At 42.0% G+C, this 27,564-nt stretch overlaps 1 protein-coding gene across 2 annotated transcripts; it reads left to right on the forward strand.

The window, feature by feature from the left end:
- The first annotated feature begins 4,907 nt into the window (after positions 1-4,907).
- On the forward strand, positions 4,908-25,926 carry SLAMF7 (SLAM family member 7). Of its 2 annotated transcripts, none has more exons than XM_045517137.2 (7): positions 4,908-5,027; positions 11,399-11,731; positions 13,027-13,299; positions 13,516-13,629; positions 14,535-14,638; positions 16,115-16,177; positions 21,390-25,926. In XM_045517137.2, the coding sequence occupies exons 1-7, from the start codon at positions 4,973-4,975 to the stop codon at positions 21,420-21,422; spliced, it is 975 nt and encodes a 324-aa protein (XP_045373093.1). In that variant the 5' UTR covers positions 4,908-4,972; the 3' UTR covers positions 21,423-25,926. The 2 variants fall into 2 exon arrangements, with proteins under 2 accessions (XP_045373093.1, XP_010953952.1); XM_010955650.3 differs by lacking the exon at positions 21,390-25,926 and adding an exon at positions 16,971-18,181.
- Positions 25,927-27,564: the final 1,638 nt, after the last annotated feature.

Raw genomic sequence — 27,564 nt, forward strand, 5'->3', positions numbered from 1 at the left:
GAAAAAGAGTAGACTTGGGTAGGAGAGAACCAAGAGAGATTTTACCCATGGGTAAAAATGTCCCACAAACATATGAGGAGATGATTAACAAATAGTAAGTTTCTGATGCTAAGTTCCATGTTTCAAAGGCAATTATTTTCTGTTTTAGCATAAACTTTCTTTTTCAGTTCTTCTCTCCAGATTAATGGGGCATCCCTAGGATTTTTTTTACTGATCTCATTCTGCCCTATCCAGGCCCCTTCCTGTCTCAAAAATATTTTCTCTTCATATCTTTCCAGAAACCTTGGCATAGTCATTTCTAAGACAAGGAAAGCCTTGACATAAAGCACAAAAGTGAAATTGTTTGAATGCTTCAAAACTACCGTTTGATGAGTTTCTACAAAATGCCTTCTCTACAACCTCATTCTGTTTACCAAGAATATCAAGAATCAAGATCACAACATTTCAAAACTGCTATTTCTACCATTGCCACGTTTGTACTAAGATGGTTAACAAATGAGTAATACACCATAATGGAAAAATCGCTGGATTTGAAGTCACAATATCTGGATTCCTATCCTGGCTCTGCAAATAAAATACTGTGTAACCTTGGGGAAAATATTGCTCTGGCTCTTAATAGAACTTGGTCAAGAAAAGTAAACAAATGCCAAACTGTGAGCCAAGTTAGAACAGTATCTTGAATAAAATTACAGTTGTTTGCTGGAGTCCTGTTCACTCTCTTATTAGTTCCATAATTTGCCTGCAGATATATTTGGATGTTCTATGTTAGCAGTGATGTGATCTGAAAATAATGATAATTTGTCTCTCCTTTTCTAATCCACATACATCTTATTTATTTTTCTTTTCTCATTGCTTTGGGCAAGACACCAGTTAATTAATGAACAGTAGCAGTGACTGGAGAAATTCTTGTCTTAGTCTTGACTTTAATAGTATTGCTCCTAAAGGTCTAGCATATAAGTATGATGTTTGCTTTAGTTTCCTACACATTTTTGCAATCATGAGTACTGAATTTTATCAAATTTTTATTACATCTTCTGAGATAATCATGTTATTTTGTCTTTAGTCAATGTAATGGATTTCACTGATAAGTTTTTATAACATTGGCCTATTCTCACATTCCTAGGACAACTGATATTTGGTCATGATGTATTTTTAATATACTGATGGATTTGATGTGTTAATGTTTCATTTAGGATCTTTGCAACTATGTTCAGAAGTGATACTGGTTTGTAATTTTATTTTCCTGTCTTTGCATGATTTTGGTATCAAAGTCCTTTTTACATGTTCCTATCTCCTCATGTGTAATGGATTTCTACACCATTTCTTATTTTCAGCAATTATCTTAGTTTTGAGCAAGGCTATATAATTTAATACATTTGAAAATGTTTCATCTATCATTACTGTGTTTTTCAAGTTAGATAAGAGAAGTATCCATGTTGGATTCATTTTGCCAATTGACAAGGAGTCCTTTTTTTAAAATTCCACCATTATTTCAATGATGTCAGAAGAGAGAAAGGATATAAAAACACATGATCAGACTTCTCCTTCTGAAGAAGATGAAGCATCACATTTCTCTCTGTTTTTCCCATTAAGTACAGATAAAGACCCTGAACATTATACAGAAAACACAAACACAAGAAAATTTTAAAGTGGAGAGAAGAAACACTGGCTAGGGACCTCAAGATCCAAGGAATGACATAGAAATTAGTTCTCTAGGTTTCCTTTTTGTCATCTATATATCCTGGTCTGTACGTTAAACAAGTCTGTAACCCAGAAATGCCAATCCCAGGAAAAGTCTGCTCTTTCTTGGCAAAAGACTGGAAAAGAGAATGGCCTAGCAAGACAGAAGCCTTAGACAATAATCATCTTATTCCAGCCAAATGCGATTGGAAAAATATGGAACCCCACCTCATTAGCAAAGGCCAAGTGGAAAGTCTAGACCTCCACTCTCCCTTAGCAATAGGAGGAATCCATCTGGGTGGGGAAGACTGAACTTCCATTCTCACCCTGAAATTATGAGACACTACTCCCTCTTCTTGCTTGGAATGTTATTAAGGAAGGTCAAGGGAGAATTTGGATTTTCACAACCACTCAGTGGTAATAAGGTCATCCACTCCACCACCACAATGTCAAAAATCATTCATTATACCAAAAACCAGGAAAATATCACTTGAATGGAAAAAAGGCAATCAATAGGCAGCAAAACCAAGATGACAGATGTTGGAATTATCTTAGAAGGATTTTAAAGCAGCCATTGTAAAAACGCTTCAACAAGTAATTATCACCACCGTGGAAACAAACAAAGGAACAAAAAAACCCACTAGAAAGTCTTAGCAAAATAATAGAAGATATAAAGAAGAAACAAAGGGAAACTTTAGAACTGAATAATGTAATAACTGAAATTTAAATCTCACTTGATGGGCCTAATAGCAAAATGGAGATTATAAAGGAAAGAATCAGTGTAGTTGAAGATAGACAAGAGAAAATGCCCAATCTGAACAACAGAGAGAAAATAGACTGAGAAAAATTAACAGAAACTCAAAGTTCTATGTGGAAATCAGAAAAGAGGTAATATTCATGTAATCACGGTCCCAGAATGAGGAGGGGAAAAAGAGGAATGAGGGGCTAAAAAAAAAAGAAAACTATTCAAAGAAATATTGAAATTTCTCCAAACTTGACAAAAGCACAAACCTACAGATTCAAGAAACTGAATGAATCCCAAACATGAGAAACTCAAGGAAATACATTCCAGGACACATTATAATCAACCAGCTGAAAACTAACAACAAAGAAAAAAATGTTTCATAACAGAGAGAAACAACACATTGACTATAGAGGAAAACAATTTAAATGACTGCTGATTTCTCACCAGAAGTCAATGAAGGCAAGAGGAGTGGCATAACATTTTTCAAGTGCTAAAAAAAAAAAAAGAACTATCAATCTAGGATATAAAACAAGGAAATTAAAGTGAAATCAAGACACCCTCTTCCCGCTCCTGGGTATATATCCAAAAGGAACCCTACTTCAAAAAGACATCTGCACCCCAATGTTCATAGCAGCAGTATTTACAATAGCAAAGACATGGAAACAGCATAAATGTCCATCAACAGATGACTGGATAAAGAAGCTGTGGTATATTTATACAATGGAATACTATTCAGCCATAAAAACTGACAACATAATACCATTTGCAGCAACATGGATGTCCCTGGAGAATCTCATTCTAAGTGAAGTAAACCAGAAAGAGAAAGGAAAATACCATATGAGATTACTCATATGTGGAATCCAAAAATACAAACTTGTGGTTGCCAAGGGGGTGGGGGGTGGGAAGGGACAGACTGGGATTTCAAAATTTGTAGATACTGACGGGCATATGCAGAATAGATAAACAAGATTATACTGTATAGCACAGGGAAATATATACAGGATCTTGTGGTAGCTCACAGCAAAAAAAAAAAATGTGACAAGTATGTTCACATACAACTGAAAAAATGTGCTCTACACTGGAATTTGACACAACATTGTAAAATGACTATAACTCAATAAAAAAAAAAAGTTAAAAAAAAAATCAAGACAATCTCAGGTGAAGGAAAACTAACAACATTTGTCACCAGCAGACCTATCTTAAAAGAATGGTTAAAAGGAGTATCTTGAAAAAGAAAGAAATAATAAAAGAAGAAAACTTGGAACATCAGGAATATAGAAAGAACAATGGAACGAGTCAAAATATGGGTAAATATAATAGACTAGAAAACTCTTGAGTTTTCTAACTTATGTTTGACAATTAAAGCAAAAATTATAACATTACCTAATACGATTCTCAGTGTGTGGAGAAGATATATTTAAGACAAGTTATTAAGGAGGGATGGTAAAGGAATCTAGTGCAGGTAATGTTTTTACACTTTAGTTGAATTGGTAAAATGCGAACATCAGTAACCCGTAAGTTATGTATGTATAGTGTAATGCCTTGAGCAGCCATTTAAAAATCTATTCAAAAAGATACACTCAAGATACGCTGCAGACTAATCAAAATGAAACTATAGAAAATATTCAAGTAACCTACAGATTGGCTAGGAAAGTAAAACAGAAGAACAACAACAAAAAGAAAAAGAAAAAGAAAAACAGAAGAAACAAGAAGCAAACAAACAATAAAATAGCAGGCTTAAGCTGTATCAATAATTATGTTATATAAATCAGTGCAACAGAATAATCCAGAATAACCCCAGGATATATCCACACAAGTATGATCAACTGATTTTTGACAAAGGTGTAAAAGCAATAATGAATCAGCTACACCAAGTCAAATGGTGCTGAAACAATTGGACAACCACATATTAAAGATACAAAGCTCTTGTGGAATAAATGTATTACAAATATCTTCTCCCACTAGGTGGCTTGCCTTTTTACTCTTATAATGGTTTCCTTTGATTAAAAGAATGTCTTAATTTTCCTGTCAGATACTCTAAGCCTTCGTTTTCTCATCTGTAAAATAGGAAATATGACAGTACCTCACTCGCAGGGTTGTTTTGAGGACTAAATAAAAGAATGCAGGTTACTCCCGGTACTTAGCAAACCTCAATAGATAGTATCATTATCCCCAGTGCCACTCTTTCATTCCCCATATAATCATCTACTTCCTTCCATGTTTCCTGTTCTGAATCTCTGAAATGTCATCTGGTATACCAGAAAAAATTTGCTCACGTGGCCTTGATTAATTCCTAGCCTCTCTGAGACTGTGATTCCTCGTTTGTAGAATGAAAGTTCTACATCTTTATTATCTGATTCATTTTTTCCTTCACCTATTGAATATATACTACATGTAAGAGTGAGCATAGAGAACTGAGCTGACTCATTCTTATCTGTCAAGTTCATAACTCCTCCCCTCCTATCTTTAAATATCCAGCAGGCGAAGAGCTTTGAGCACCACAAGAGGGAAGTGGGTTTATTTTCTAACTGACATCCAGAGAGAAATATGCTTGGTTTCCCGGCAGGTTTCGTCGTAATCTTCCTTCTCTGCCAGCTCACAGGTAAGCCCAGCCACACCCTGTGTTCTCCTGACTGCCTACCCCATCCCTCCAAGCTCCTGGGTCTGCTCTGTGCCTCTGGCTCGACTCAGGAGGATCTGCCCCCTCATCTAATATTGTTTTTTATGTTCTGTGATCTCTGAATCAGAGTGCAGGAAGAAACTGGAGGGAGAGAAGAAGGAGCAACTTTGGGGATTGACTATCTTTCTGAATGTCCCAGGGAAGGAAGGGCTGAAAGAAGTGGCATTGGGTATTATTAGGAACACCTGTGTTCTGAACTGAATTCTGCCATAAATTAAAGAATGACATCTTCCCTGGACCTCAACCCCCCCTCATTTTGAGAGTAACTTTAAAAGCAAATTGAGATGGTACAGGTGTATATTTATTTACTTATAAATATATATTTAAAATATTTTTATTTATATATAACATTTATAAATATATTTTATGTTGTATATTTATAGAAATATATTTATAAATACATTTTAAATATATTTAGAGAAATATTTTTAAATGATTTGCATTAACAATCATATAGATGGCAGAAAACATTTGAAATTTGCTCTCTTAACCCAAGCCATCCAATAAGTCTCTACTTAGAAAGCTAGTTCACATTGTAGGTACTTTGTGTTTAATGCCACGAAGGACTGAGGACTTTTCTGTACCTGTCATAGGTATTCTAGTCTTTGAAGGTTTTACTGTCCTCAGGGCTCTCAGAAAGAACCAGAAGCCCCATGAGTTAGGAATATCTCTCTGATCGTCAAACTCATGAGGGTACCACCACGAGGTCTCCCTCTGATGACTTGGTGTAGCTGATTCATTTATGTGTGCCCCCGACTTGCCTGAAGAGACCTCCCCAAGCCCACATTGTGAGCCAGGGCTCCCAATTCTTTCCTTCCTGCCCTCTGGCCTCATGAAGGTTTCAGTATCAGCAGAGTCTAACCCTTGAGTTTTTTAGAAGTGTGCATTTTTAGCAAGCACCTGGTTCTAAGCAAATGGCTCTAAAACAGACCTTCACTTTAAAAATTACTCTCTGAACGGAAATGGTGATCAGAACTTGGGGTAGGTGGTGTAGGGGGGTAGCCGGCAGGACTTTTCAAAACCCAGGTGCCCACTTGAAACCTGACAAGTGTGTGCCCTGCTCCAAGAGTCTGTGACAGCATGTGTGTATACCTTCCATAGTTGAAAAGAGTCTAAGATTGTCCTAGAACCTCCAGTGGGCAGGACAGTGGAAGAAGTGCTGGCCCTGGACAAGGATTCCTTGGGTTTGACTTAGTAGCTCTATTACTGTGGGTCAGTTTCTCAACCTGTGAACCTCGGTCTGTACAAGTATGTAAATGAAATCTAAGCTGCAGAATTATTGTCATGTTTTAAATGAGATAGCAAATGCAAAACAATATAATAATAATAAACATGTATTAAGCTCCTATTACATCCAAGGCATTTTTCATACAATTGCCTCACAAGCCTGTAAAATAGATATTATTATCCTTGAAACTTAGCCTCCAAGAGGTCAAGTGTCTTAGGCAAGATTATACAGCTATTAAGATGTAGAGCAGAGATTGAATTTCCAAAGCTAGTGCTCATTTCATGACACCAAACAAACTGCCTGACATTGTACCATCAGGAAAAGTGCTCAGTAAGTGTGTATTTGAGCTGAATCTTCTCCAGGAATTCCTTTCCTCTTGATACATGAGGCCAAGGTAGGCGCTGGAAAGAAGAGCAGGTCACTCCATTTTCAGGATGTGGATGCACCAACCAGGAACCACCCTGGACAAGTTCAGAGGGGCCAAGGAGCAGCTCTTGTAGCCTCAGTAATCTCATCTGGAAAATGGGCACAATTTATGATGATGATGATGATATGATGCAATCGTGTTGAGGAGACAATTAATAAAAGGAAAACAGAAAAAGTGTGTGAGAAGGTATTGGAAATGAGTTGAAAAGGACCAGAAGAGACAAGAAGGAAGGAGTGGAAGATGAGTGAGAGGCAGAGTGATAAAAACTTGAATGTGAATGTTGCAGGTTACAGTTGGAGAGCTGGCAAAAGCATATGGTGAATTGGGATGTTTGTCAGCCTCTGTTCCATGTACATCTTACATGGCACTGATTTTCATTGCTCTTTCCAGGTACATTGGTTAAGAGGAAGCTAGGTAAAGAGTATTCGTTTCCAAAATCATTCTTTTTTAAGCAGTGGTTTCCTTTTATAAAAAGAAATCTTACACAGAAACAAAGACGTAAACGACTCTAATACACAGAATTAAAGCCTCCTTGATGGAGGAGGTTGTTCAATAGCCTCCACTCCTTCCCCCACCCCATAGACTTCCCTCTACACTCCCCAGAAATAGACTGAGGCACTGCCACAGACCTCAAGTTTAGCAGGGTATACAGCTTGGGAAATCCTGCCTTTGGAGCCCTCATTCTTAATCTTGATCTTCCACTGATTTGGGACACATCACTATAACCCTCTGAGCATCCGTCTCCTCATCTGTAAAATGGGGTTGAACTGAGTAGTCCCTAAAATTACTCCCAGCTTAGAGATGTTCTGGTCCTTGGTCTCCATGATGAGAGTACCAAGCATGACACACTGGTGCATTCTGATGGAGGCACTGAGTACTGGGAGAGGAGCTCAGGGACTGGGCTGGCAAGCAGGAGGTGAGCTTCACACTCTCCCTTATGCTGAAGTCTGCCTCCCAGGTCACCATCACTTGGTTCTGGCTATACTGATGATGTCTCTTCCTCCTAATGTGGCTCTCTTCTTCCACTTAACTCTTAAGCCTTGGGGGGAGAAGGTGACAGCCCAAAGGAAAGGCAGGTGGCAAAGGGGAGGAGCTGTTGCTCCTTCCTGTTATGAAGAGCACCTTAGGGCTGACTCTCCTGATGTCAAAAATATCTGAGCCTTGGCCAGAGCATAAGGCAAAGCGTGTCCTGTGCCAGATCCCGCCACCTCCAAAGGTAGGTTGGTGGGAATGCTCACTGTAGGAGATCTCCCCCAACATGGTGATTGGGTGATGGGACATACTCTTTTGCTGTGAATTAGCCAGTGACTGGTATATAGGCATTAGGGCCCAGATCATCTTCTCTAAATCTTACCTTGCTGAAAAGCCATCCAAAGAGGTTTTGGGAAATCTCACTTTTAGCCATCCTTGAAGAAATGAGACCAGAAACTGGGAAGCTTTCTCAAGGCCTCTTATAACTCTACTGCTTGTCCTTCCCTCCCATGGTTCAGACTTCTCTGTACTTCTCAAAATGTTTTCAAATCTGTATGAACCCTCCATCCTTCCCAAAATCCTAGCAAATAAGGGTTGTTGTTTTCCTCTTATGAGAGGTGAGAACACTGAAACTCAAAGTGGTCATGGGAGGTGTAGTGGAAAGAACACTTCTAGAGGAGTCTGAGGAACCAACCAGCTTCTCATTTCACTCCTGCCACTTCCCAGTTTGGGGCCTTAGGAAAGTCACTCGCATCTTGGAGCCCCAATCTCCTCATCTATAAAGTGGAGCTTAACCTCTATCACCTAGAGTTGCTTTGAAGATTAAGAAAGGTAATGCCCATGAAACTAGTTTATGAACTACAGAGTGATACCAAGTGTTTGTTGCTGGAGTTATTATTACAGTGGAATGAGAAGAGAACCCAGGTCTCTTGACCCCCAGTTAGGCCAGAGCTCTAACTTTCTTACACAGCTCCATGCTCCCTGGAAGAGGAGGCCATCTACTCCTTTTCCTGGGTGAGACCCCAGACCCGATCACCAGGCGATCTGGAATCTAATGCCAGTAGATCTGTCATCCAATAGCTCGCAGCAAAACGGTAAAAGTCTAATCACCACCCAGGAAAGTATCTCCTTCTGGGGAATTTAAAGGGGAAAATGAAGTGACAGTCGTGGTGGAATTCTAGGGGGCAGGTGTGAGAAAGAGCTGAAGACCTCCTCGGGGAAGGGCTTTGAACGAGGCACTACGGGTTTTAAACACGAGCTAGGTGGACAAAGAGAAGGATTAACACAAACAAAAGCATAAGGTAGAAGGCAAACTGGGGGTCAGCCGAGGGAGGAGGCCTGGCTGCTGGTCGGTAGTAAATGGGTGGCAGTCCAAGACTTCATAATTCCTCACATCATCATGCGGTCATCCTGGCCTCGGAGCAAAACCCTGGACTTCTGTCAGATACAATCCACCCGGGAGGTGTGATACCCCCGAACTGATTACTATGCCACGGGAAGGTTACCACTGGAGCTGGATGCCTGTCAGTCTTACCCACTTGGCTGCTACAAAATGAGGAATGAGTGAAATGGATGCAGAGGAGGCAAGTTGTAACACTCACCACACTGATCCACGTGGGAGGTACATGAGTCTCATGGGGCCCCATCCTCCCAAGTCTTGTAGACAGGTGCTAGTAGCCAGCCATCCTCTAGAGTCTTCTGACCACACAGATCATGTTACGTTTCCTCATTGTGTGTTCCCTAAGTATCTGTCCCTTCCCCTTTCATAACACCTGTTGTTACTTACTGAATGACTCCCAGCTCCATAAATGCAAGGATCATGACTCTTTTGCTCCCCAGTTATATCCTCAGCTCCTTAACAGTGCCTGGAACAACAATGGAACTAAACAAATTCTTGTTAAAGGAAGGAATGAGTGAATGAGAAAAGCAAGACCTACCTGGACATGCTAAAACTCTATAGGGCCACGCACAGCAGGTGGAGAAGCCATCAGAGAAAGGGGAGCTTCAGTTCAGTCTTAGCAGCTGAGAGAAGTCTCTTGTTTCTGGATCCCTTTTCACAGTCAACTGAGAAGAGAAAACAAAATTGGTTAGGACTCACCAGCCCAGCCCCCTATCCTCAGAGTTCACATTTAGGGGATGGCATGGAGATGCTTTCTTCTTTCATGACCCTTCTCCTCACCCTGAAGATACAATTAAGATAGAACAATATCCTCTATCTAGGTTCATGTCAGCAATTTACAGTGTCATCCTCCAATAATATTCTAACATGGAACAATGAATTTGGAGACATTGTCTTACATCTCCAAACAATTCTCACTTCTTGAAATTTACCCTGAGAAGATAGCACCACATATGCAAAGGTGTGAGAAGAGCAATTAATTACTCACGGCTTAAATGCATGCACACATGCTACAAACTCTAAAGGCACATCCTTGTAGTTTTTCACCTCCTCGACTTAAACATCTCCCCAAAACCTCATGTGAAAATGAAATTACTCAAAGGTGACCTAAATCCAAGAATTGCACTTAACTTGGGGGCAAGTGATATCTAATCTTGATTTGACTGCAAAATATTCACCCTTTCCATCTTATCGCTGTAGTAAAAGGATGAATACATTAATTGATCAATCATAAGTTCAAAATAAGATTGATTTTGTTGGTAATATTTACTGGGACTATTTTGACACTCTATGGCATGAACAAAGAGCGACAAAAAGCCATCTGCCTTAGTATTAGAGAAGCAGGGAGGGCAGCTTTTTGAAAAATCAGCTTACTTAACAAGATGATTCAATAAAGGCTTGAGTGATCCAAAGTATATATGCACTGCCTGATAAATTACAGGGGGAAAAATGTTCGAAAACTGGATTCAGCTCTTAAAGGCATTCACACAGGGAGAGAAACCAGTGCTTTTAGAGATAAATTTATCAAAAGAAAGTTGTCAAGTCAAGATCCTAGACCAGTAATCAAGGGACTAGGTCAACATTTGGTAGTGTCAGATTCTCTCACTCTGGGGCATTGGTTGAGCAACTCATTCTTGAGGGAAGGTCACCAAAGGACATGAATGGGAAATTGGGATTCCATGAGGCCCCAGGACTTCAGAGTTGACACCTGAGCCCTTGAGAGAACTGAGGGAGGGGAGTTAGGGAGAGGGCTGGAGCTGGTACAAATGCCAGGTGACCTTCAAATTAAGCCATAGTAGAAAGAGTCCAGGCTCCAGAGCTGGAATGACATTGGGTTAAATCCTCAAATCATCACCTACTTTGTGCCCTTGGATAAGTGACTTAGGTTTTTTTGAATCTCAGTTTTTTCTTCAAATCATAAGTTAACAAACTCTTACTGTCAAGAGCCAGATACTAAATATTTTAGGCTTTGAAGGCAATGTGATCTATGTCACAACTACTCAACTCAACTTTTGTAGTGGAATAGCAGCCATCAACAACATGTAGAGGAAAACATGGCTGTGTTCCAACAAAACTTCATTTTCAGAAACAGGTGGCAGGCTAGGTTTGACCCATGGGTTGTAAGTTGCTGATCCCTGTGTAAAAAGATCAAAGTTCCTAAATTTCAGGATTGCTTTAAGTGTCAGGCATAATCTTTACAATAAATGTTTGGCACAGAATAAGGTGGCAAGGACTCAGGTTGATTTTATGGTTCTCCATGTCTGCAGGGCCAGCAGCCTCTGGAGCCGTGAAGAAGCTGGTTGGTGCCCTTGGAGGGTCTGTGACTTTCCCTCTGAATTTCTCAGTAGATTCGATTGACAGCATTGTCTGGATCTTCAACACAACCACTCTCATCACCATTGCACCAAAAATGGCAGACGAAAATGCCCTTATCATAGTCACCCAACAACGTAACAAGGAAAGGGTGGATTTCCCAAATGGAAACTACTCCCTGAAGCTCAGCAAACTGAAGAAGAATGACTCAGGTGCCTACCGTGCAGAGATACACAGCTCATCCATCCAGAGTCCCCTCACCCAGGACTATGAGTTACGTGTCTATGGTAAGCAAAGTCAGTTGCAAAAGTGGATGATTGCCTTCGTAAAGTGATGACCTCCCTGATATTGGAGCTGTTCAAACAAAGGCTGCATAAACACTTGGCAAGAATGTGGAAGAAGGAACTCCTACACGGAAGAAGTAGATGTCACTGATCCCTCAGGCCCCTCTTACTCAGAGATTCTGTGAGAGGGACTGTGGTGCAGCAGATGGGTGTTATGGGAAGTGAAAATCACACAAGTCAAATGTTGACTTCTCTACTTACTAGCTGCACCACCGTAGCCAAGTTACTTATTCTCTTTGAAATTTAGTTTCCATATATGCAATGGGGAGGAAAGTGATACTTATCTTAGAAAGATTATCAGGTATAAACATCAATCACACCTCTCCCCCTACAGATTTTAACTAATTGAGAAACAGACACAAGAATCAGAAGGAAGATAAAGTCATCAGCTTTATTTTTTCTGGTAAAGCTAGATAAAAGAAATGCTATCCCCCAAGTCTAGACCTTGGAGCCTATGCAGAGACAATGAACTTATGAAACAATTGCCCAGCTACAATAGTGTCTCACTCCCTGAGCTGCAGACACCAGGAGATATCAGGGATGCCAGGAGATGAGCCTGCAGGTTTGCCTGTAGGAGGCAGGCCATGTTATCTTGATGCAAGAGTGTCTTCCATATAAACATAGCTGAAAAGAACGGAAGACATGCATTCTGTGGCTGAGGGTAGGGGAAATAAAGGGTAAACCACATTTTTACAGCAATCTTGACAGCCCAAACTCACAAATAGAGAAATGTAGGTGATAAATGGCAGACTCTCACCATTTCAACAATGAAACAATTGCTAAACCTCTGAGAGAAAGGAGTGAGCACAGTAGAGAGGGAGACCAGAAGTGTTGCTCCAATACTGTTCTCTCCAGGAGAGTAAAGTGAGGCTCTTCAAGGAAGCCTGAGGACAGGGGACTAGGAAGCCTCCAAAAAAGATAAACCCAGGTAACATCTAAAATGCATTTAACACAGTGCTTGCCGTATGCCTGTGCTTAGTAAATGGCGGCTTATTCTTGTTGCATTGTAATTCTTTCTATTACTATTATTGTTGCTGTTTTATAACTGTGGTCAAGCAGACCTAGATAGTTCTCTTCTAGGTCTTTCAGAGAAGAATTATCATTCTGCTCTGAACTGCTGCTTCCTCTCCACTCTGTAGCACACATGGAGATTCAGGTCCAAGATTTACAAGAATAATTCAATAAAGGGAGGGATATGGCCTAGTTCCTACACTTTGTTGTCTGTTTCTCTTTTACAGAGCAACTGTCAAAGCCAAAAGTCACCATAGATCTGCAGAACAGTACAAATGGCACCTGTATAACCAATCTGACATGCTCCATGGAACAGGGAGGAGAAGATGTAACTTACAGCTGGAAGTCCCTGGGGCAGACAACCAATGAGTCCCACAGTGGCTCCGTCCTTCCCATATCCTGGAGGGGGGAGAAAAGGGACATGACCTTCATCTGCATGGCCAGGAACCCAATCAGCAGCAACTCTTCAACCCCTATCTTTGCGTGGAAGCTCTGTGAAGGTGACTGTCTCTCCTCCCTCTCCAGGAACCTCTGGTCTCAGGACCTATATATTCTTCAGCTCCTAGTCCCCATAGGAACAAGACCTTTGTGAAAATTGGAAGCCCCTGTCAAGTCGCCACACTGGGAGGAAGGGTACAGTTACTCTAAAACTTGGGTCATTTTCCATGGCTGACTCTCCTCCCTTCCCTGTACCTCCACCCATTCTCTCTTTAAAGGTGCTGCTGGTGGCCTGGCTTCCTCCGTGATCTTCAGCCTCCTGTTGTTTTTCATCCCGCTCTGTTCCCTTGCACTGATGCTGATTATTTTGATCTTACGAAGAGAAAGAAAAGGTAGAGCATGTACTATTTTTGTCTTCATCTTCATTCATGTATTTTCTCCCTCATTCATTCAACAAGCCTACACTGGACTTTGTGCCATGCTTGGTGCTAGGCACTAAGAATACAGAAGTGAAGAAGCCATAGTGTCTGTCCTACAGGACTGCTTAGTTCTGGAGTGAAGGGAATACTTGAGCCCTTAACTTCTCTCCTGAGGCCATGGTCCCTGTTCCCTTTCCAGTGCCTTCCCTTCTCCTTCCCCCAGAGGGGCTTACTGGTGTAGTCCTCCTGCTGCCATAGGCCCCAGACTGTTGACTCTGTTTCCCTGAACTAGAAGGCCATGGCTTCCAATTCTGAGGTCCCCTAGACCAGCACCCTCCAATCTGTCCATCCCTGTCACAGCCCCCAACCAACCCCAGTTCTCTCCATTGGATCAACTCCAGAGACTCCTTTTTACTCCCTACCTCAGTCTAGACAGATTCCTCCTGGAGAAGCCTTTCTCTGCCTCTCTCCATGCTGTACTCCATGCTCTCTGTACCTAAACCTTGCTGATTTGTATTCTCAGGTTCCCCCTGGTACTGTCCATGCAGGGTGTTGGGAAGGAATCTAAACTTTTGGGTGGGTATGAAATGCAAACTTTGAGATATTCCCTCCCTCTTGGAAACGCTACAAAAGTACTTCTGACCTCCCCTGTGTCCTCTTTTGACTGCCTTGGTTCAAAGATTAGGAAATGAAGTGATGAGGGTGAACAGTTCATCTGGGGTTTTTCTTGGGTTTAGCACTGAAAGTCCCATGTCCCAAAACCTTTTAGTTACAGGGAAATCAAGATAGTCGGTTAAGTGAGTCATGGGATGGTGGGCCAGTTGGGGTGGTGAGTGGAAGGAGGGGCCAGGTGTGATTCTCTCCCAACTTGGTTTCAGAGTTCATTGAAGAGAAAAGGGAAATAGACCCTCGTCTGGAAATTCTTAACTACTACCCACCTTCTGGAGAGACCTTGGAGTATGACACAATCCCTGATCTTAATGTGAGTTCTTTCCCATCTTTTCTGGAGCCTGATCCTCCTCTCTGAGGCCCTCTTTGTTTAGCTTGAGATGCTTCCATGGATTTGAACAACATGGGAAATGAAAATGTATAACCCTTGAAACCCAGTGCCCCTGTGCCGCCCCCAAGTCTTTATAGATTCTTTCATGTGCGGGAGTTGGTGGCCTCCAGAGCACCTGGTTCTGACCCAGCCAGGAATGCTCACAGTGTGATCTGTGTAATCACTTCTTTCCCTTCCACAGTTCACAAAGGCCACTCAACAGATTAATTTCCTTTTGCATAGGATAGCAGATAGAGAAGTGTGACTTTGATGTGCTGTTTGAGTTATGATGTCAGAAGACTGGCTTTAGAGATGTCTTTTCCTCTGCGATAATTCAAGGAATGATCAGGAGCAGGCTCAGAGGACCCATGGTGCCTCTGGACCCACAATCAAGGCTTCCCAAGTGGGGGTCATCAGGCTGAAATGAATGCAAACAAGGTTAATTCAAAGAAAACTCTTTGAAAAGAAAATCATAAGAATAAGGTTTAAAGAAATCCAAATAACAAGAGACAATTTGGAGATATGAACTAGGTAGACAACTTCAAAAGTTCGCCCGGGAACAATAATCACAGCCCAGGCTAGACTCGCCCTGGCTAGACTCGCCCCTTGGGAGTCACAGTGACCTTTTCCACATTGGCCAGTTTAATGAAGAAATAAAAACACTTTCAAGCCTCAAAAATCTTAATTTTACCCCAGCCTTCAGTGTCTCCTGATCACGATGCATCTTCCTACACTTATCCACAACTTTTCAAAGAGGAAACACTGCACTTTCTCTTCGAAGTTGGTGTCCTGGGAGCTCCTTCCTTCCTCACAGGGGAGACCACTCTGTGTTCCACTCAGCCTGACTTCTGTCGAAATTGGTCACTTTATCGCCATCCTCTTCCCTTGCTCAAGATCCATCCCCTAGAGACCACAGGACTGTCCTGAATGTTCAGGAATAAACTTCACCAACCCAGGATGTTTTTCTCTAGCCTGGAAGGAGCTTTTGTTATTGCCATCCCTGTTGGTTTATTCTGTTTTGTCCCTTTAGTCATCCTTTCTGATTTGCTCCACCAGCTCTTTTGACTGATGGAAAAGTTTATGTGCAGCATTAGCAATATTACTTCAAATTATCTTTTCATCAGCTTAGGAGGCTCATAACTCATGGGGCTTGTATATCTTATATATTTATTAAGTAATATAAACAGCACAGCTTAAAAATAATGCTTCTTGGAAAAAAGTCATCAATAATTATAACAGTCATCAGTGAAAACAGCACTTCCTACCATCCATTCCAGCTCCAGAACCCCCTCCTCCCTCTTACCACCTCCTCCCACCTCCGCTTTCCCTTTTCTGGATTCTGGGTGTCTTTTCGGCCTTGTCTATGTAACCCATGGAGTAGGTAATTACTTCTTTTGTTTGTTTGTTTGTTTTTAATAGAATACTATTCCAGAGGAAAATCCAGTAAATTCAATTTATTCCACTGTGCAAATATCCACAAAGGTAAGAAGCTTTAGAGCTGAACTTCATTTTAGTTGTTCCATCCTTTTCCCTGGTTCAAGCTTAGCTTAGAATTTCTTGGGCCCCAGTGATCTCATATTCCCTGATACTAAAAGGTACTCCAGGATGTCCCATTCCCTTTGCTTAGGGTTACACAAGTATATGGTGACTAGAAGAGATGTGTTTTAGGAGTTGAATAAGGGTGATGTGGAACAAATAGAGTAGGTGAGAGGTTCCAGGTAGGAATGATAGGGAAAGTCAGCAGGATCCTGACTAAGGGCATGGGTGGGTAGAAAGGCCATGGCTTAGGCTGTTCCCGGGAGGGGAGGGGTGGCTGGGGCCACCAGTAAACTAAAGGCAAGAGAGTGTTCCTCTTTTTTCCCATGGTCTGGCTATGCTACATCTGGTTTCTACTGTTCCCCAGTCAAACTACTTATATATTGAGATTTTAAAGCTTATTCCTTCACAGATCATGCTTGGCAGAAGCAGGGATACCTCCTGTCTCCTCTCCCAAACAGATCAGAAAAATTAGGATGGGTAAAGCAGTTTGCTTAGTTGGTTTGGGCAGATTATTGAGAGGAAAGTTCAGTTCATTAAGCATTCAACACGGTAAATGTAGGTTAGCTTTAAGGAATGGTTTTCCTAAAGTTGAAGTGATTAAACAGAGGGAACGAGCACAGCAAGAGGTTTGGGTTGGTACCCTCTGCAATAAAGAATGTCTGGGATGGTGGGGTCTCCTGAGTTGGGGGATACAGAGCCCTGCTCCAGCATTCCGCATCCTTATGTCGCCTAACAGATGGAGAAACCTTACTCACTACCAAAGTCACCAGATACACCGAAGCTATTTACTTATGAGAATGCCATCTAAACAGCCATGTGCTCCCTCATGTCTTGCCCCAAAAAGGATGCTCAGAAAAAGTCACTGACTTGACCAGATTCATCAAAGAAGAATGAAGAAGGCTGACATCCTTCCAGAGTAAGCTATCTTTTATGCTCCTTCAGATTTGAGTTCCTAATTCTACTCACTGCCTCAAACCCTGGATCCCTCCCTGGAAATGTGGTTGTGAATCCATCAGCCAACCCCAAGCCAGGAGCTTAGAAGCGGCTCTGTTGAAATGCAAACTCAATTTCATATATATGAATGACAGCTCCCACGCCAGGGCTTGGAGATGAGGAATATCCAAGGGTCTGGTTGCCAAGAGGGCAAGAACTTCAGAGCGGCTGACATTGCCAGAAGCAGAAGACAGCAGTCAGAAATGGATTTATTTACTGACTCATCAGCTATGTGCCTGGCACTGTGCAGAGCTCACAGTGATTTGGGTCAGACGTGCTCTTTGCCTTCCTGAAATTGGTCTTCCATGAACTGCTTCCATAGGAAGTGGCAGCAGGCCTGACCACAGAGTCCTGACACCCAGGGGGTCAGGTGTGGATCCACAGGACTTGAGAGACAAAGTGCACAAGGACAGAGAAGCCAGGTAGAAGACTGGGTTTGGCTGACTGGAAAGGTAGAAGTGTGCCTGGCTCTCGCTTCATTTACACTTTGTGCTGCAAGGGAGAAGCCCAGGCCTTAGGGCTGTACAGGAGCTCATCTTGTGAAGGAAAAGCTGGGCTGGACTAACAAGATAACTCACAAGTCTAAGGATGTGAAAGAAAAGTTGGGCTGGGCTAACAAGATAACTCACAAATCTAAGTATCGGAATACTGATCTGAGTTCTGCTGGACTAACTCGTAAATCTAAGTTAATTAGTGTTGGTTTGCTGTTCATGTTTTTTGCTAGCCAGCTGGGTTTTCAAAGAGATATATCTGGCTTTGGAATGTTGGTTTGCTGCCTCCCCGCCTCCACTTTTGTGATAATGATGCTGCTAAAGCTGTTCCATGCCTATTGGCCGAATACCCCAAACTTGTACTTTACCCTATAAAACCTCATGCGCATGTCTTGGAGATGCTCAGAGCTTCGGAGCAGAAGCCCCTCTGAGCCCGCTGGCGTAATACATCTCAGTACTCCAACCCTCCGAGTGGTGCTTGTTTCTTGGCTGGCCTGTCGTTTCCATAACAATCTCAATGGAGGAACTGCACCTGAAGACACGTTTCCCATATATTAGAGGAGACAGAGTCAGGGGGTGGTCACTTGCAAACCTTTAAAGTTGTTTAATTCATTCAACAAATATTTATTTGGAACCCCCGCAAGGTCAGTCTAGCAAATGACAGACGTGACCTCTGCCCCTGTAAAGCTCACTCTTTTAATGAAATGAAAAGCACATGGAGGGAGAGGGTTGCTTTTCATGTGTTCTTGGACACAGACCTTGAATGCTAACGTTGGGAAGGGACCTGAGGTTCCAGGTCTGAGGGTGCAAAGAATCTCCTTTACTCAAGGGAAAATGATCCATAGACTGGGGGAGCACAGAGCCTCACAGGCAGTGAAGAACTATTCCTGAGGGATTTGGGGCAAGAGTGTTTCAGAAGAGGCAACTCAGGGGGGAAGGGTATTGCTCAGTGGTTAGAGTACATGCTTAGCATGCATGAGGTCCTGGGTTCAAATCCCAGTACTCCCATTAAAACAACTAACTAAATAAACCTAATTACCTTCCCCACCAAAAAAAGAGGCAACTCAGAAATAGGACATGGCTGGGGGAGGATATAATTCAGTGGTAGAGCGCATGCTTAGCATGCGTGAGGTCCTGGGTTAAAAAGTAAATAAGTAAAAACAAACCTAATTATTCCCCCCACAAAAAAGAGAAGCAAGACATGATTGGCTGGGAGGTTGGGAATTTCCTATTTCCTTATCAAGCTGGCAGGTTCTGTTTTCTAGGGTAAGGTGAATTAGCTAAAGCTGAGTTGGAGGACTGTGACTGGTGGATGTTAGCTTCCTTGACAGGTATTTCCCATAAGTGCAGACTGACTGAGGTTTAGTATTTTTGTTTTGTTTTATTTTTTGCTGGAGGAGGTAATTCAGTTTACTTATTTACTTATTTATTTTAATGGAGGTACTGGGGATTGAACCCAGGACCTCATGCATGCTAGGCACTCACTCTACCCCTGAGCTATATTCCCTCCTCCATGAAGTTTAGGTTTTTGATGTGGGCCAGGCCACTGGGGCAGTCTCCATTGTGTGGGTCCCAGCATATGAATTATCAGAAATTAGGGGAAGAAATGTGTGCTAAAATGTGTGAAAAGGAGAAAGTATCTGCTCTGTGTGGTAAGGCCCACGTGGGAGATGAGCAGGCCCCCCGGCTGACAGCCCCGCTGAGCTTACAGCCAGCAGCCACACCAGCTGCGAGCCACGAGAGCAAGGCCATCTCGGACATTCCATCATTCTCAGCACCTCAGCCAACACCACATGAAGCAGGAGAACCACCTAGCCAGTCCACAGAATAGTGAGAAATAAAAAGTACTGTTTTAAGCTGAGACAGGGAGAGAGAGAGAAAGAGAGAGAGAGAGAGAGAAAGGGAGAGAGGAAATACCTGGGGAAAAAAAAGGCTTCATATATAAGATGGCCAATATAAGAGATAATAAGCCTTTATTGACTGAAACAAACGCTCAGCCTAAACGTTGAGAGTTATGTTTTATTTGGCAGGAGGACTCGAGCCGGGATGACAGCCTCTCAGATGGCTCTGAGGGGCTGCTCCAAAGAGGTAGGGGAGGAGCTAGGATATAGAGGAGCTTTACAACAAAGAGCAGGTAGTTGGAACAATAAAAGATTACTTGTTATCTAAAGAAAACCAGGCATCTCAAGTTAAAGAATTTAGTGCTTCTCTAGGTATGGGAGGAAGCAAACATTTGGGCTCATTGAATTCATTCCTTTGACAAGCACCTAGTTATCTAGGGCCAGTATCTTGTCCTTTCTTATTCTGAGTCCCCTCAGAGTGCACCACTGTGAGTGGCTGCAGAGGCTGGGCTGCAGGCTTGTCTTCACTGGGGGGAGGCAGGGCAGTGGCTGATGACTTGATGGCTTCACATTCTTTGTTTACTGATGTGGTTTGCAGTATTTTTTGTTCACACCTTCAAGAACAAAACTAAGCAGGAGGGGACCAAGAGAACAGCCTGAGACTGATTTGAGAGGGAACATGATGTGTAAGTAGAAGGAAGTCTCCTAGCTCTGAGGAACTTGGAGGAGGGCCCAGCTGGCCTCTATGGGGAGCCGTGCAGATGTAGGGGAGAAAAAATAATTTCCCTCTACCCTTCTAGTTTCTTGGCTGAGACCCTTGTCATAAAAAGATTAACAGAAGAAAAACAAACAGAAGTTTAATAACAGTATCTCCTGTATGTGTGTGAGATACCCAGGAAAACTGAATAAACCCCCTGGAAATGGTCCCTTCTGTCACCATCTCCATCTGTGGTGATGTGAACGAAAATACTACAATGTGAATGAAAAAAAATATATATATACATATATATATATATACTGGACTAAAAAGGACGTAGGGGTCTGAGGCTTTAAGGGCAAGTAAGATAATTCACAGGAAGATCAATAGAGTTAATGTTTGGTAAACAAATGTTTGCTGGGCCATCCAAAGATAATGGTCACAGAGAGAACTTTGATCAGACAGGCTCTGCTACATTCCTCCCTGTCTACCGCTACTACTGTTACCCTGAGGAGGGGTAAAAGGCCTCGGTTCTTCATCTTATCAGAGAGAAAAGCATTCAAAGTGAAAGCATTGTGTAAACAGAGAGTTTCATTAGTAGAGCACAAGTTAGTAGAGTCCACCTTCAAGAACTGAAGGTGGGCCAACCCAGGAGAGGAAATTGGCAGCTCCTCCTTGGTTTCTCCTGTCTTACATCCTGGCTTAGGGGCATTCTCATAACGGATTGATGGCTAAGGTCCTTTGAGTGCTTAGGCACACCCATCTCCTTTGTGCGTGCTCTTACCCGTGATGCACACAGAAAAGCCCACGGGAGGGGGCCCAAACCGCAACGCTAATTACATTATAAGGAGCATTGAGTTATGTTGAGTTGGGTCCTTCTCTCTACTGTGCAGCTGCAGTGTTCATTCTGACAGGCCTTTTTTGTTACTGGCTCTCATTTAGAAAAAGCAAAACTCTTTGAAGCCCCTTATCCTGAGAGCAGGTGTACTATTATCTTCTGGATTGTTCCCTCCCTTTTCCTCTCCCCTTACCCAGTGCTCGTTTCTATCTAACTGCCTAACACTAATACTTTATATAGTTATCTCTGGTGATAGCTTCTTCCCTAACAGGACTTCTATCTTAAAATCTTTTAGGCATTAAGGAAGAAGTCCAAAGATTCTTCCTGAGATGCTGAAGTTTGAAGCAGAGAAAAGGTTTATTCACAAGACTGCCGAATAAACAACAAATTTCATCTGTATAGCACAGGGAACTATATACAATATCTTGTAGTAACCTGTAATGAAAAAGAATATAAAAATGAATGTATGTGTATGTATGACTGAACTATTATGCTGCACACTAGAAATTGACACAACATTGTAAACTGACTGTACTTCAATTTTAAAAAAGTTTAAAAAAAAGAAAAACAAGATTGCTGAGCAAGGAGATGGGAGAACAAACCTCAAACCACCTCAAAGGCAAGGGGCTCAGGGTGTTTGTGGGATAAGGAAGCAGGGTGGTCTGAGGTGTGGGGAGCATGGGGAAAGGTGATTGGAAATAAGAAAAGGTGAGATAATCATTGTTCTGCACAAGCACAACTAAGCTATAGGCTTCTTCATGAAACTCATTCAGAAGATGGCTGTGTTAGGATGTTCTCAGGGTGGAGTTTTGGACCCTCTGACATCAAAAGGTCACCAAAAAGACACTCACGTATGCCCAGTTGGAGGGTCATGGTCATAACCAGTCTCAACTGGCTCAAGCTCCAACTAAACACAACTGACTCCAAGTTCCTGAAAAAACATCTTGGGCAAACATCACGCTGTTTTGGCTACATGACTCTTGGAAGGCATAAAAAAACAAACAAACAAACAACTAAAGCGAGCTTGATTAGTAAAGGCAGGTTACAAGTTTAGTGAATCTATCTGATGTTTACCCTGGTTACATTTTAAGCTCAAAGTAATCTATGTACCAGACAGGCACACCTTGGGATGGCCTGTTCTTAGCCCCATGACCGTGATGGAAAAAATACCAAAATTTTAAATTAAGTGCCTTGCCAAGTCAGACTGGAGATGAAGGAAAAAGGAAAAATTATTAAGAGTGATTCTGTCTTTAGTCAAAATGTTGGTACTTTGTTCTCTGAGCTACACAGCTCTCTTTCCTTCAGCCTCAAACCAGGTGGTCTTTAGGCAAGAGTGTGAGTCCCCCATTATTCTAACTGGAAAAAAACAAAAAACAACAACAAAAAAACACTAATTTACAGTATTTCCTAAACTGAGATCAAAGCCTCTCTGGGTGGGGGCTCAGGTATTTGACTGGCTCCACTGGAGAAAATGTGTCATTGAGATTCCACTAGCATTTTGCATCTGCCTGAGCCTCCCAACAACAGGTGAGTCTTCTAAGACTCCCCTGTCGCCCCACACATCCCCACCCCACAATCCTGTGGCTTTCATGTAAAGTAAACTTGCCCCATAGGTCTTCATGTGACTACTATGAGGCAAGCCAGTCTGGGGTACATATGTCCAGTTTACAGATGTTGACACTGAGGCGAAGAGAAAGTAGGAGACTTGCAACCAAAGCTAGCACAAAAGCAGTGTTCCTTCCACCACGCATTATCCACTGCAGACGATGAGGAAGATGGAGCCAAAGCCTGAGAGGGGCGGATCCCCCTCTTTCCAGCTGTAGAGGTAGGAAAGAACATAGCTCTGGAGACAGTCAGGCCTGGGGTTGAAAGCCCTAACTAGCAGAGTGACCCTCACCAAAGACTTGGGTTCCATGAGCCTTTATTTTCTTATCTCTAACACCCTTATAGGGCTTGCAATGTGAGGATTATATGAAACAAGTGTGAGTGCTTGTCCTGTAGTAGGAGATTCAAATATGGTACCTGATGCTGAGGGATGAAGACAGTACATTGCAAATGGTCAGCTTCCCAAAAGTCAACTCAGGATAAGATACAGAAGCAAATGGAGACTCAGCCCTTAAAAGAAAGGTGTCTAGTGTAGAGGAGAAAAAATGTTCCCTTTTCCCTTCTAGGTTCTTTGGCCAGTATAATGATTAGATCAACAGAAGACAGAGTAACAGGAGAAAAATTTAATTTTATACTATACATACAGGAGATCCATAAGAATATGAGACTCAAAAGCAATCAGGCAAGTAGACTTATATACCATCCTAAGCTAAAGAAAGAGATGTGGGTCTGGGACTTCAAATGGGTCGAAGGCAATTCACAGAAAGATGAGCAAATGTTTAGTTACCAGATGTTTGCCTTGCCATGCAGATAACTCTCTCAGATGAAAAAGTTCTCTAGTAATAGCTCTCTTTCTCGCCCATGCCCCATTTCTAAATTCTTTTAGGCAGTTTAGGGGGAGATAAAAAGCATTTCCTGAGTCAGTTGGGTCTTGGTTGCCTTGAGCTCAAAATAATCCACCTGCCAGAGTAGCACACTTGGTCCCCTTCACTGGTGAGAAATAATAAAGAAAACTGTTTAGGTGATACAAATCTTAATATTTCATGAAGTGTACAGTCTCCATTTGAAGAACTGCAAAATGGGCAGGAGACAGGAAGCTTTTTATAAGGTAAAGAATAAAGAACAAGGAAGGGGAAATTAGAAAATATCTGATTGGCTGGAGCCACATAGTCAGCCTTGTTTGGGGTGAGAAGACCCAGAGCTGGCTTGGTGTTTGGGGGAGTGGCTGACCGGGTACACTGCATTTCCGATCAGGCAGAGCATTTGCAGAGACATCAGTTACCTGAGTTTCAACTTGCTGACCTGACACCCTGGGCAGAAGTAGCTCCACCTTTGACCTAAAAATTTATTTCAACACTGGCTTCCAGCAAAGAGAGGCAGGAAGAGATGGGGAAGATGGGAATTCATCTCCCCTCCTGCCAAGTGTCAAAAGAAATTAAAAACAATGTTTCTTGAGCAAGATGGGACTGACAATCATCCTGTTTGAAAAAGGACTGTGAAGTTTACATACAGAAACATGCATTATTTTGCCATGTGTGAGAGTGAAGTTCTGGACCGAGGAGTCTGATCACAGGGAAAGGTTAACTGAATACAGGTATTAGGAATTATGGATGATAAAGCTAGAAAATGTGATGATGTGGAAGTGTAGCCAAATATGCTACCCCAAATTATGCCTCTTGAGCATAAAGATTATTTTGAGCTGATTATTTTTAAGAAATAGACACAGGAGAGGCTCTAAAAACTGAACAGAAGTTACCCTTTTATAAGGGACGTTCATATTTATAAAGGAAATCTCCACATCTAAGGGTGTCTCCTTCTCTGTACCAGAAAGAAAAGGAAGACTAAATCACAAGGAACTCTTAACAATGGAGAAGGCAGCGACTTAAGCTACATAAACACTTAACCTTTTTGTGCTTCTTCTGATTACCTCCCATAACTGACTCCCCCACTAAAACATCTTTCTTAAAGAATATGAAAATGAATATATGTATGTTCATGTATGACTAAAGCATTGTGCTGTACAACAGAAATTGACACAACATTGTAAACTGACTACAGTTCAATAAATACGTATATACAAAACAAAGAAATTGAAACATCATAAATTGACTATACTTCAATCTTTTAAAAAAGCAAATTAAAAAAACGAAAAACAAACAAACAAACAAACAAAACCCATCTTTCTTGTGTCTTTAGATGAAGATGGTATTTAAGGTTGTGTTAGGCCGTTTGGGGGATTTTTACTCAATTTTCCTGGGCCTCTCCCATGTATATGTGAGGTAAACATGTTATTAAACTTATGTTTGTATTTCTCTTGTTGATCTTTGATTACAGGGGAGGGTTTCAGTCACAGAACCAAAGGTAGAGTTTGGAATGTTCTTTTGCCTCCCCTACAGCATTACAAGTGAAAAAAGTAGAATGTGAATTTTAATATACTGCATGCCTATAACTGCATTTTTAAAATACTGCAAAAAAATTTTTTAGAAGTGTGGATGAAAAAAATTAATCAACAGCTGATCTAAGAAAGCAATGGAAAATTTCATTCAAGCCCACTTGAGGATTATAACCCATAAGACAGGCTTTCAGAAAGCTCTGAGGACTGTTCAGCCTGTTTTAGAGGTCGAAGCACAGTTATATAAGTTTTTGAGACAAACAGGCATAGGTCAACTGACGGATTGCTGACAGTTTACACAAACCAGGTTTATGTGTACAAAGCAAGTAGTGTGCCGTGGGTCATAGTGACACTTTTAGAAGATTAAGAAGGAAGGTTATCTCCTATGGAGTTGTGACACTTTATGAGATTAAGAAGAAATGTTATCCCTTATGGAGATCTGGTTATTGCAGATACACAATACACACTAAAAGGGAAGGAGGAGGCCCAAATGGGCAAAGAAAAATTTCACATTTAAAAAAATTTTTGTCATGTCATGAAATATGAATTTATTTCATCAGAAGGAAAAAAACATCAAAATATTAATACTGGGTTTTGGGGAGTGGGCAATAGGTGTTTTGGTTTTCTTGTATTCACTTTCTAAATGTTCTTTAATGCGAAAGCACATATTACAAAATGGAGTGGAAGAAACTTAAATAAACATTCAGTGAGGAAAAAAAGAGGTGTTGCCCACTGTTGGGGGCAAGGGAAAGTCTGAGACCTACATGTTAGGGGTGCGGAGGAGGAGGGTGGAAAGTGCCTCCCCGAGTGAGGACGGAGTAGGGGGAGGTGAAGAAGCCCCTCTACTGTGATCAGAGGAAAAGGTTAGAGAGGGTGGCTTGAGGTTGGAGGAGCTTCAGAGGGGGTGAAGACTGGGAGGGGGAGAATGATTAACTGTCAGCTTTCAGATACATCCGTTCCCCCACCCCCTCTCTCTTCAGAGCCAGTTCAGATGATAATACAATTAGAGTTACTCTCCCCCCTAAACCTTCCCTCCCTCCACCAGTGATGAAATTGGGCCTAGGGATACCAGTAGATCTGGAGGGTGGACACTGAAGGTCTTTCCCAAAGCCAGATGCAGTAGGGGACTTCACCTTGGGTGCTCAGCCAGCAGCAAGCAAAGGAAACCACCAGCCAGTTAAAGTGGGAACTTAACTTTCACATCAAGGTCCAATACTTGCAGCCCCTAGAGCTGTGTGGTTTGGTGCTAGTGAGCTGTAAATCCCAGGTTCTCAAATATAGAAACCTTGGTAGGGGAGAAAAGATGTCTGTACTGTTTCAGGCCAGTATTCACTCATTCATGCCTGCCTTCATCATTTACTCATTCAGCAGGACGTAATGAGCCCCAGTTGTTGCCAGGCACTGTGCTGAACACAGAATATAGCAGTGAGCCATAGCAGAGGTCTCTGCTCTCAGGGTGCTCACATTCTAATGAGAGAAGCTGTGATATTATGATATAATAAGAAATACATACTGATCTTTCTCCTACTTCTTTTACACACAGCTCCAAAAACCCTTGGAATCTTCAAAATGATATGTCTTTTTGTATACTAATGAGATGGCTGGTGGCTGGAGGTTCCTGGATAGCCTCAGGATGTGGGTTGGTTGCCAGGGGAATCAATCATGTGATTAGAGGGTTGGTATTTCAGCCCCATCCCCTCCCCCAACCCCCCTACCTACCCATCCCCAATCTCCAGGGATGGAAGAGGGGCTGGAGACAGAGTTCTCTCAGCCATGCTCAATGATTTAATCAATTGTGCCTACATAATAAAACCTCCATAGAAAATCCCCAACCAAAGGGGGTTCAGAGAGCTTCCAGATTGGTGAACACATGGAGGTGCTCGGAGAGTGGTGAGCCTGGAGAAGGAATGGAGGCTCCACATCCCTTCCTACATACTTTGCTCTGTCCATCTCTTCCATTTGTCTCTTCTGAGATGTATCGGTTTCTAGTAAACCAGTGATAAAATGAAAATTCACATTTTAAGGCATGAGAAAAAAAATTAAAATAAAACGTTTTCTCTGCCCTTTGACCTCCTCCTTCCCCTCTGGTGTACGTTGTACATCTGCATTATGTGTTAACCAGACCTCACCCCTAGTAGAATTACCTTACTCAACCATAAAGATCAATTTTTCTCCTTCTGGTGGCAGCCATGTAATTCCTTAGATAACATTCCTTTCTATATTTTTAGGCCTTAAATTTTTTTCATACATAACTCTCCATAAACAATGTTCATCACACAATTGGAGATAACCAAGCATCATACAAGGCAAGACACCGTGAGCAAGAACTTCCTAGTGGGGACAGCCTGTTACAGACTAGCCCAGGGTGGAGCATGGCCCCTTTCCTTCTTATTTCATCCCTAGGAGGGGGAGAGAACTCTGCCAGACATGTCCATTCATGTATTTGTAGACAAACTTTAAAGATGTTTTGGGT

This window comes from Camelus bactrianus, chromosome 21 (assembly GCF_048773025.1).
Source record: "Camelus bactrianus isolate YW-2024 breed Bactrian camel chromosome 21, ASM4877302v1, whole genome shotgun sequence".
NCBI lineage: Eukaryota > Metazoa > Chordata > Mammalia > Artiodactyla > Camelidae > Camelus > Camelus bactrianus.